Source organism: Macrobrachium rosenbergii, chromosome 55 (assembly GCF_040412425.1).
Source record: "Macrobrachium rosenbergii isolate ZJJX-2024 chromosome 55, ASM4041242v1, whole genome shotgun sequence".
NCBI classification, from domain to species: Eukaryota; Metazoa; Arthropoda; class Malacostraca; order Decapoda; family Palaemonidae; genus Macrobrachium; species Macrobrachium rosenbergii.
In genome coordinates, this window is record NC_089795.1 from 89356748 (window position 1) to 89368155 (window position 11408).

Genomic DNA, 11408 nt, shown 5'->3' on the forward strand with positions numbered 1-11408 from the left:
TATTGTTTAGAAGTTTTTTTATTTTGGGACATAGAAAGTGCATCAGCTTTTTATATTTAGTAACACTATTAAGTGGTATCTGATAGCTAAAAAGATGTGTACAAATTCAACATTTCTGGGCAAAATTTATACATAAAACTATGAAGTCAATTCACATACTTCAAAATATCATAAAAACAAAATATCTCTTTAAATCTAAATTTTCTTTGAATTTAAGAAATTAGATAAAGACATCATGAAAGAGGGGAGGGGAAGATAATTTAAAATTGTAGCTCAAAACTTCCTATAAGTACTTGTAGATGAATGGCATAAGTTAAAAAGTGGCTTTTTCTCAACAGTGAATGAATAAAAGCAGGAAAGAACCATACACTGGAGCCTTAGAGACAGGTCCATTGCTCAGATTGAAAACCATTTTCTGTATTTTTTTTTTTATATAGATAGTAGATCATTTATTGCAAGTTTCATTTATAAAATTCAGATGCCTAAGACAAAATAGTAAGGATTTACATGATGAATCCAACATAAATAAGCTTATAGAAATCCTTAGCCTTTTTTGGGTTATACTGAGAAGAGAGAGTCTACTGCTGTTTGTACAGTGTACTCTATTGGAACCTAAACATGCTAGAAACCCCAAGTGATTAAATTCATTCTGAAACTGTCACCAATCTTTTAATGTTGCTTATTATTATTATAAAAATAGCGCTGCACTTGCTCGAAACATTTGCACCTGAAATGTTTGGGAGACACAAGACGAGAAATTGGAACAAAGTAAACATACTGCCACTGATTTTTTTTTTTTTTTTTTTTTTTTTTTTTTTTTTTTTGCTTAGAGCAATATTTCAATTTTTTTTATAAAGGATAAAACCATAAGTGTAGATTGATAGTACCTTAGAGGAACTTGAAATTTGATGGAATTTTGTGAATGTAAATTAGTAGATAAAAACTGCATGTTTTTATGTACATTACAGTAGCAACTCTACATATTTTTCTTGTATGTTGTTTGTCTTTAACCTCCTGTAATTCTTGTCTAACTGCACCTTTCATTGTTTCTTGCATGGTTGTACTTATCTGTTTGTTCATTTCACATGCTTTACTTTAAATGTGTTATTGATATATTATACAGAAAGATTTCTCATGCAACTTGCATAGTAAGAAGGTGAAAACTAAATTAAACTTTTTTGATACTATTCAGGCACAACTTTAAACCTTTTTTATTTCAATACTTGTACTACTATATTTTATATACATTTCCTGGTCTGTTTCCTCAGTTCACAGTGAATTCATGGTACAGTACTGTAGTAGGTCAAAAAGACTAGTACAGTATCTCGCACAAAGTTACCAGATTGTAGAAATCATTTTACTAAGAAATACACGAAGCATATCATGAAGATGATTATTTTGTTGTCATGAGACAAAGCATAGAGCAGCTTGCCTCTGGAAGAGTTATGAATATGAGTAAATCTATTTTTCCTTTGCATAATTAGAATTGCATTACTTATACAAAAATTGCAGAGGATTATGAACTACAGTATTTTCTTAAAGAGGAATCTCCAAGAGTTGAGGATTTTAGTGTTTCAAATGCAGTAAAATTCACTGAATTGAATTCAGAAAAGTTGATGCAGATCAACTAAAGCTTCAAAATAATGTAAATATAATGTTTATGAGACACCTGTTCACATTTCAATGCATAAATAATGATTAAAGAAAAATCATACCTAGGGCACCACCGTCTGTGTTTTCCGGATGTATGTTGTGTTTACAGTAATTAGATACCTGTAGATATGAAGCCTCCAGTTCCATCCATAGAGTATTTTAAATGATTCTGGATCATGTAGTATTTGACAAAAGATTGTCTGCAATCTTAATTGAGAGTCCAATGACATCATCCTATCCCCACCCATTGAGATTCCAGTGACATCATCCATACGAAATTTTTTACTTCACGTTATTTGCTTTCCATTTCTGAACATACTACAGTTATTTGCAGGCATTCAGCTTCAAATTGACACCATATCAGCTGTACTGTATGCTGTGCCTTGAAAAGTAAATTCACAGTAAGCAAGAAAGAAAAACATTTCTATATCCTTAAATGGCCAGAGTAGGATTTACCATACAAATTTTGGCAAGCCCGCAAAGTCTCCCTGTTTCTTTTTCTCATTATTAAAATTTTTTGTTTAAGCTGTTAAAGCACTGATTGAAATGTAGTTTAATAGTTGTATCCATTGTTTAGAGTAAGTGCATCTCTCATTCAAATTGAGATGCTGCATCTGAAACATGAAGTACTGAGGTCCATAAATAAGTTAATATATTACAGTGAAAATCAAAAAATGGAAAAGTGCTTGTGTACCATTGTGTACCATCAGGCTAAGAATTCAAACCCAAGACTGTGGAATGACATGGTACAGAGGCTATGGCATAGCCTAAAGTTTGACATTGGTTATAGTCACCTTTAGGTGTAAAGCAAATACCTAAATGGGGCACCTGAGAGCATAGGTAGAGCATTCAAGCATAACTTTAACTGAAAGGATGAACAATATAAACATCCACAGTTACTAAGGGAAATAAATAATTGAATCATGACTACAGAAAAATGAGAGAATTTGATGGTTAGAGATCAGGTGGTATTTCATGATTTGACATAATGTTGGTATATACATTGACTATACTATCCTGTGGAGCATGACAAAGTACAGAAGAATATTAAGAGGGAGGTTTAGACAAAAATAGATTTTTCTGTTCTGCAGAAGTACTGGAGGCCTCATACGAATTCTTTAAAATATTAGCACATTTTGTGTACTGCATCTAATTGCTGTACAGTCTAACATGTACAGGGTACTTTTATCCATAGTATACATCTGTAAGCACTCAAATGTCCTAGTTTCTGGGATAAGGATAGGAACCACACAATATTTTAGCATGTCTTAAGGATTCTGTGTTATGCAAATTTGCATATGTTACCATTATTTAAAAGAATATTTAAATTGCCCACATGATGATTATGTTACTTAAGAGGAACTACCACTTTCTAACTTCTGTTAAGCCATGTTCTTTCTTGCTTTCATATGTATGTTTAAGAAATTCAGTATTTCTTGTTTATGCCTGTTTGAAACTTACGTCTCTGTGCTGAAGGAGGAAAGGAATGTTCAGCCCAGTGGAAATAAGGTATTTCTGGTAGGGATAAAAAATCATATACTGTCCTTGAAACATCTTGAAACCAAACTTGTATATCAGGTCCATTGAAATTTATCTTCCAGCTAATTCTTTCCTCCTGTGTTTTAGGGTTTTAAAAGCTGGTGGAGTATCTCCTTATTTCTGTAATTCATCAGTTCTTCATACCATCATTGATTTGTCAGGTTATTGTGGATCAGAGTTATTAATCACTTCTAGCCTTAGTTTCCTGTAGAATTCAGTCGTCTTGGTTTGGAAACTTGCTGTGACTTTTGAAGTTTTCAGGATGAGTCCATTTCTGTGACTTAGGACTTTTATTATGTGACGTAATAGACAAATGTGTGACTTTTATGCAAAACGGACTTCAAGATGCAAATTTGGTGGACCAAACTGCTTGTTCACAGAATTTCTTTGATGAGTGAACAATACAGGAGGGTTCATATTATGTTTCTTTCTTGACTTGGCCTTTTCACTAATATGCCTTGGAATCTAACAATCTTGGCAAAGATTTTTCCATGCCCTTTTCTTCTTCGGAAACATTTTTTTGGCTTTCTTCATTCTTGACGGAAGATATGAACTTGCATTGAAACTGTAGGATTACAGATAATCTTGTTAACCATAGCACCGCTGTACTTTGTTAGCACTCAGCAATATAAAGAAAAACTAATTCTTCATTTTCAATAAAGCGTTTCCCATTAAAAACATTTTAACATTAAATCTGCCCAGTTCTATCAAACGTAGGAATTATTCATTGTGATGAATTGTTCACATGACAGTGAGGAAATTGCTTCAGTGTTAAAATTATAATCTAAGGACAAATCTGTGGAAAACTGGAATAGAGAGGAGATTATTAAAAATCAACTTAAGCAAAGAAAAGCTTAACTGAAAAGGCAGCAAAGGAATAAGTCCAGTCAGAAAGTGGCTATTTGGCTGCTGAAAAAGTTGTGATGGTGAACTTGGTACTGTGTACCAAATGTAACAGATGTGGTCGCAATGTCCAAAATGTATCTGAAGAACAAATGAGAAGCAATTAGATGGGCATCAAAATGGCAGTGGTACAGGAAAGGCTCACTGACCTAGTGATGTTCTTCTATTACAATACTGTGCAAGATCTTGAGGGAGGACAGTGTATTGGAAGAAACTGAAATAGATGTTAGCACCCACCACAGAGCAACAATGAATCCTTTATTGTAATGTGAGAAGCTACAAATTAATACAGAAAGAATTGGCCCTAAGAACTTGCTATACGAAGATGATTTGGTATTATACAGAATCAGTTGGACAAGTGGAATGAAGGCAGGGACTGATTTCAAATTTATGGCATGGCTCTTGAGTTTTTGGAAGATGCCATATTACATAAGAGGAAGTTTCAGTCTAGACGTAAGAAGAAAAAAAAGCGGATCTGAAAAATGAGAAAGGGAAAAGGAACAGCTAGTCAGAAAAGTAGCGGTCATGAAAGTAGGAGGATGAAGACTAGTAGGAAGGGCCAGGAAATCATTGGGATAAGGCATAGAAGACAACATAGGCCAGATGGAAGCACTGGCAGAAAGCTTTCAAGAAAGTAGCGAGAATTCATTTCACATCCTACCCTTTACAAGAAAAATCCAGTGTAAAAACGTTAACAATGGTGATTTCGTGTTTGTCACCATCCAGATTGATAGTTTTGCTGGGAGTGCTGAATGACCTGCATAATAGCACTTGAGTTGTTTGCATTAGCAGTCGTAAATTTGAAGTAATTTCCTCTGTAGCATTTTATTCATCACATGAGTAATTTTTAGTACGGTATATTTAAAGACCCTTGTTTTAACCCATCCTTCCCTTACTTGCAAGATCCTGTTGCCTATCTCTGCTTTTTACTTTACAATATTAAGTACTAATTATACATTCCCAAGAAAAGTTCCATCAGTCTTACGACAAGACCTATAAACCGCAAAGTGTCTGCATCACAATATACATAAATGCAGACTTAACTGAATAATTGCAGTAATTTAAGTAAATGTATAAATTACTAAAATGAGTAATTAGAAGTCGTAGCTCCTTGCGCATTATTTGATATATAACACTTGTTTCCCCCCAAGAGTTTAATGTTTATGATATCACAGTACCTTTCTTTATTCCCATTGTCTCAAACTATTTTTGAATTTTGTATATTGTTAAATACTAGTGCTATGTTCTTTGCAAGTTTTGAATGCATACTTAAAGCTTTATTAATGGATGTTGCAAGTACTTTGTAAGTTGTCTTGTGCCTGGTTTTTGTTCTTTTATATGTGGAATGTGTGTTGTGTTCAGTCGGTGGCTTTTCTGCAGAACTGCCCCCACTACCCAGTTCAGCCCCACCCATGGTTATGGCCCGTCCCCCTGTACCACCTAGTCGGTCAAGATATGCCGAACATTCTTGGGTTGGTGGGTCACACCAGCCTGGCGTGCCTCACCATGGGGGTGGGCCACACTACGGCCAGCAGATGGGTCATATGGTTAGTCATCACCACCATCAGATAGCCCAGCATCATACTGGCCATGTTACGCACCACTTCTCCCAAGTGTCTCGTGCCTCTGCACATCAACAGTATGCCTACACTTCACAGGGTCAGTTGTTGCTTTTCTAAACCAAATGGCTCTGTACACAACTGTCCTTTTATATGTTGGATGGTTTTGCTAGTTGCTATTTTGTGTGTGAATTGCCTGTGCTGTAGTTAACGCTTATATATGTTAACCTTTTGTCTAATGTAAATTTTTATTTTGTGTTCAGTGTGTGCTGGCTTTTGAGTTTTCTGTATTCATTAGGGTAAATTCACAAAACACTTAATGACCATAAATGAGGTCTGGAAGTACCTTCATATGCTTTGCAGAAATAATTGTAAAGTAGACTGCAGAATTATTCCTGATTCTTAGAAGACTGTTGAATCCATGACTAATAGTCTTGACCTTTCCAGGTTCAATGCACTACCAAGATGTTAATGATGGTGTACCAGGAAGTCGACAGGTAGGAAGTTCCACGACGACTTACTCAATTGTTACTGATATAACACATTTATAAATGTATTGTACTAATTTCTTGTCAGATTTGAATGTTAGTCATTTTCTTTTACTAATACAGTAAGTACAAAATTTGATTTCAGTCTCATGTGTTTGTTAGCCTATTAATTTTTTAAGTACTCTGTGATAACTTATTTTAAAATGAGCAACATAAAGTTATTTCAAGTCCAGGACTGATGTAATTTTATTTTGGATGTGCAGTTATATCTATGTATAAAGTAAAATGCTAAAGGAAACTGAGTACGGATTAAATAAGTGTAGCCTTGGTAGCTTTCTACAAGATTTATGTCTGCTTAAAAAATCTGTATCAGAATATCTCGTTACGTTGTGATTTTCAATAAAAATATCTAATACTTCTCTCCTCTTATAAATGCAAAATCTTTGGATGTAAGGTTATACACAATTTTCTAAACTATTTATCAGTTTTCTAAAATGACAGTATTACTATACAGCTACTGTATTTTATTTCTTGTAACTGCCTCTTTACTAGACTAGGACAGTATAAAAAAAGTGTTTGATATTCTGGTAGTAGAAGAACTTTGATAAAGTACTTTCTTTCCTTGTAGACATTTTGTTTGTCATTGTAAGGACAGTACATACCCCATGATTATGCATTTTTTCTTTTATGCACTGCACTAGAAATGTTGCTTACGTCCTGTATCTACCAATATAACATTCTGAAGGTTTTTCCATTCCAAGAAGTGTATGCACTATGGCAAAAGGTCAATCTAACTTCATACATTAGCCATTTTTGATCCAATACAGTAATTTGTTCAGTTTTCAATATGTAAAACAAATTAAAAACTGGTTATAATTAAATTTTTAGGCTTCCTTGGCTCGTTTATCGTCATCACTAGTCTTGCTACCCTTAAGTCATTCTCTTTCATCATTGAGATCTTGATGCCAGTTGGATAAATCAATGAATAAATGTTTCATTAAGTGGCCATAAATGGCCATCATAGTCTTACTACCTGACCTTAGTCCTTGATACCTTATGTTCACGCTGCCATCTTTCATTAGTCTGTTCTTTGTTGAAGTTTTCCTTATTTCTTATAAAGTTCACTGTTATATAATTAAGTTGATCAACTGACAAATTTTTACTTTTTTGTTATTCTGGATAATTTACATTCGAGTTTTATCGGCCTCATATGATTTACTTTATTTGGTCTTCATCCCTTATTAGCTTACTACCATTTACCCATTTACCTATGTTATACCACCAGTTTTTGACTGACAATCTTTGGAGTGTAATATTAATCTTTTGTGAAACTGTTACAGTGTACATGATGCAGTCCCCTACACCAGGGCTCAGATTACAGAGCCACTTAACCTTGGTATTGCCTACACTGATTTACAATATTCTTTTCTTGATGAATGAAGAATTTTTCTCTGATACTTCAGTTGGTAACAAAACATCTTTATACAATTTCTCCCAGGGGCCTCCCTTTATGCACTTATATGAGGAGCAGTCGGCCACAATGAAGTTCAAGACCCATCAGAGTAGAGTCAATTAGTGTAGTGGAGTGGTTCAATTTACTGAGTAGTTTACTCTGTGTCAACATCCCCCCCTTCTCTTCATTTGTCTTGGTTCATAATCCTGCATAAACAGAAAGTACTAACGTCTGGTTTTGTAAACAGACTTTCCCTAATGCCATTTATTTCTCTTGGTGGTGTCCCTAATGTCATTTATTCCTCATGGTAGTAAATTTTTTTTTTTTTTTTTTTTTTTTTTTTTTTTTTTTTGAAAATTTACCTCCATTTATGTGGTCAGGATCTAACTGCAACCCCTTTGTGCCAAAACTGCATTGTAACCAATGTTTAGAGTGGCCTAGATAAAGACCTACTAGTGGAATTTAAAAATTTCACCTGCAGAAATTCAAAAAATTACAAAAATAGGTTAAGGAGTGATGAAAACTACATCCTTTAAGTGAAGTCACAATTTGTAGTAGTGAGATTTTTTTTGCATCATATGACGAACATAATCTCGGTAAATGAAATGCCTATTGGTTGGGTTTGGAAGGCTCGAAAGTAAAATTCCAGTTATTTAAACAAAAGTATTTGAACGTATAAAGCCATGGATAGCTTCATAAATCGCTTTATCTACAGTATATATAGATGTAGATTTTGTTCAGTGAATTTCCATTGTCTCGTGTATTTGTAGTAACCCGCTAACAGTAGAATTTCATTTCCCACAGCCATATTCAGAGTATTCTTCCCGCACCATGTCTCTGCCCCAGGGTAGTAGCCTCCCTGCCTCTGGTAGTGCTGCTGTCACCATTAACCCTGGCAGCGGACCCACACCTTCCCACCGCTACTCTGCTACTATTGATCGTCAGGGTCTGAGTGAGAGCTCCTCTGAAGGAGACGTTCCAGTTTCTGCTAACAAAAAGGAGAAGGAAAAGAAAGGTTCTGTTTTCAAGTTCTTTGGGCGGAAAAAAGGTGCCCAAGTATAGTTTTATTTCTCACCAAATATAAATAATATATATATAGATTTATAAATATATATATATATAAATATAAATATTTTTTGTAAAGGAAACTTTAATATAAAAAAATGTGTTTTTGTGCCACTTAGAAATACTGTATTGTATAAATTTCAGTGTTCATATATACATATATATATATATTTCCTTTTATCCATAAAAATCTGGCTGTTATACATCATTTAAGATGTACCTGAATGGCTCAGCATATGCCACTAAAAGGATTTTTGTTTCCCTTGATAACATACTTGTCTTCCAGTGTTCCTAAGAAGGCAGGTTGTACAGGAAGGCTTTGTAGTTATATACTGTATGTTTTTTATCACATTATCATGATCATAAAAATCACTCATTTGTATTCTTTTTCTTTGTTAGACTAATGGCAATAGCTTTTGTACTTTCGAGCTGATCTCCTAGAGAGATTACTGTAAATTAGAAGAGAAGTTTTTGTATTACAATGTAATTTAGAATTTATGAAGGCTAGCTATATCCTGCTTTTCACTGTAATGAAAGGTACTAGAATTACAGTGCTGTATTGGATTCTGAAACCCATCTGTAAGATATCAGAAAATATGAGAATGTGTTATCTGCGTAAGTTTAAGAGTAATTTTGTTTACTGCATAGCCTTCAGTTAGCTATGAAGGTTTGTCATTCAGGAAAAAGTTTGTACTAAATTAGCACAATGAAACTATCGCCAAAGTTTTCATTACCACATGCAATCACAATAAAGGAGCTTATTTTGATACGTAACAGACGTTACACAAGGAAATATCTTTGTGAATTGGTTCAAAATACTTTTGAGAGTAAAGGAAAAGCCAATAAATGTATGGTAGACCACAATTTGTAATACAAGTACTTTGGGGATGAGTTCAGTCCTAAACCTAAGCTTTATGACAAGAGAATTAGTGTCTTATCAGTGCCTGCTTTCATGTTGGTCCTGCAAGCTGCAAACAAAACTTGTCATTATTTTCCATTTACACCTGCTATTGAATATATCGAAGACATACTTTGATACTGAATATATCAAAGAAGACTTTCTTTGGTATTTAAACGACTTATTTTCCACTTTTCACACTTGATGCTCTGTCTCTTTATGTATATAATTATATAAATATTGTTCAAATCAAATTATTTTGTGATGCAAGTTCTGAATGGATGAAGAGAGGAAATGGTACCGTGTTGCTATGTGTAATATTGCTAATAAATTTATAATTTAATTTCTTCTTTATTTCAAACCTTGTTTTTATTATATAGCAAGGTATTTGGGTAAACTACACCTGAAAAAGGAAAAATTCATTGCTGATTTAATATAAATTAATTTACATTTCTAGTGATTGTAACTCTTCCACCCTAACCAATCTCAATATCTTTTACTCCACCCCAAAACAAATCTCAGAAAATTAGAAGTGTGTTACTGTTTGCTAGACTTGGCACTTGGTTAATTCTGGAGCTTAGAAATGCTGGTGGTATGGGCTCTATCTAGAACTGAGCATAAAGCAAGAATCCATTACAAGAGATAAAAAAAAAAAAAAATCGAACACCCCAACAGCAAAACACACACAGAGTAGTTGCTGGAATACTGCCAAATGGAAGTTGTCCCAGCCAAGAAGGAATGGCTTAAACAATACACAATTAGCAGGAACAACTCTGTAGGTAGGAGACAGGTAGCAGGTGGGTGTCTAATGCCCCAGTATAACACAAACAAAAATGAAATGTGAAGTTGTAGGTGGAAACCCCAAACTCCTGAGGAGCCACAAAACAAGATTAGACCACTGGAAACCAAAGGAAGCACCCTAGCAGCAACATTTCTTCAATACAAATTTCTGAAAAAAATCAATAGCAAAGGTATAAACCAGAAAGCCAGTACACAAAGCGGCAGCCAAGGCTGACAGCCATAAAAACACAATTTTAAGGGAGAATGAATGAGAAGTGTCATGCATAAAAATGCCACCAGCACTGTATATGAAAAGCAATGTTTTTAAACTTATTTTTCAGAACAACCTCATTAATCACATTTTATCATCAAGGAATGAAATCCCTCTCGCATCAGTCTGTTCCAATCAGGACTGACAAGGCCTTTATTAAATACAGTATGTCTACACCCTCAGATAGCACTGCATGTCATTCCTTGAACAGTAGTTCAGCTCACTATTTGAGCCAGTTTTTATTATTGTGCTATCATTTCCTAGTTCTAAAAATTTTTTGTATGTATACTGTATGGGGTTTTAGTTCCTGTGGGATACAGCTCTTTTCAAAATGCTTCACCACGGCCGAGAGTTCCCAGGAGGCTGCAAGGTCTCCATATATCAAAGCATAGGTTCATATGTTAGGAAAAATACAAATTACTTTAGAATTTGGTATCTGTTCCAGTATATGAATGAGTACTCCTCTATTTGGAATTCCTGGTACCAGATGGTGTGAGTGATAATCCTAGAAACATAAAACTGACCTGATCTTTCTCTCTGAACCTGGAAGCCAAAGAACTGGACAGGCACATGAAGGAAGTGGTAACTGGCTCACTCAGATATAAAACTGTACTGGCATTCCCCGGTTATCGGCGGGGTTCCATTCCCGACAGCGTGACGATAACCGAAAATCGGCGATAATAGCGGTTTACTGAACAGCAAAATGCAGAGTATAATTAAAAGAGAAGCTAACATCAATTTTCTGGAAATGGAAGGAAAACAATGAAGAAAGGATAGTTCCCAAAAATGAGCTTTAGTC

General features: G+C 34.5%; 1 protein-coding gene across 30 annotated transcripts in view; it reads left to right on the top strand.

Annotated features, from left to right (window-relative positions):
* kst (spectrin beta chain, non-erythrocytic 5 kst) overlaps positions 1 to 8798 on the top strand; it is a 347413-nt gene extending 338615 nt beyond the window's left edge. For 20 of the 30 annotated variants that reach the window (XM_067099400.1, XM_067099418.1, XM_067099409.1 and 17 more), the window contains 3 exons: positions 5476 to 5754; positions 6102 to 6151; positions 8400 to 8798. In XM_067099400.1, the coding sequence (XP_066955501.1) occupies positions 5476 to 5754; positions 6102 to 6151; positions 8400 to 8657 (587 nt within the window). In that variant the 3' untranslated portion in view covers positions 8658 to 8798. The remainder of the gene's footprint in view (positions 1 to 5475; positions 5755 to 6101; positions 6152 to 8399) is intronic. The other 10 variants (XM_067099420.1, XM_067099421.1, XM_067099424.1 and 7 more) reach the window with 2 other exon arrangements.
* The last annotated feature ends 2610 nt before the right edge of the window (positions 8799 to 11408 follow it).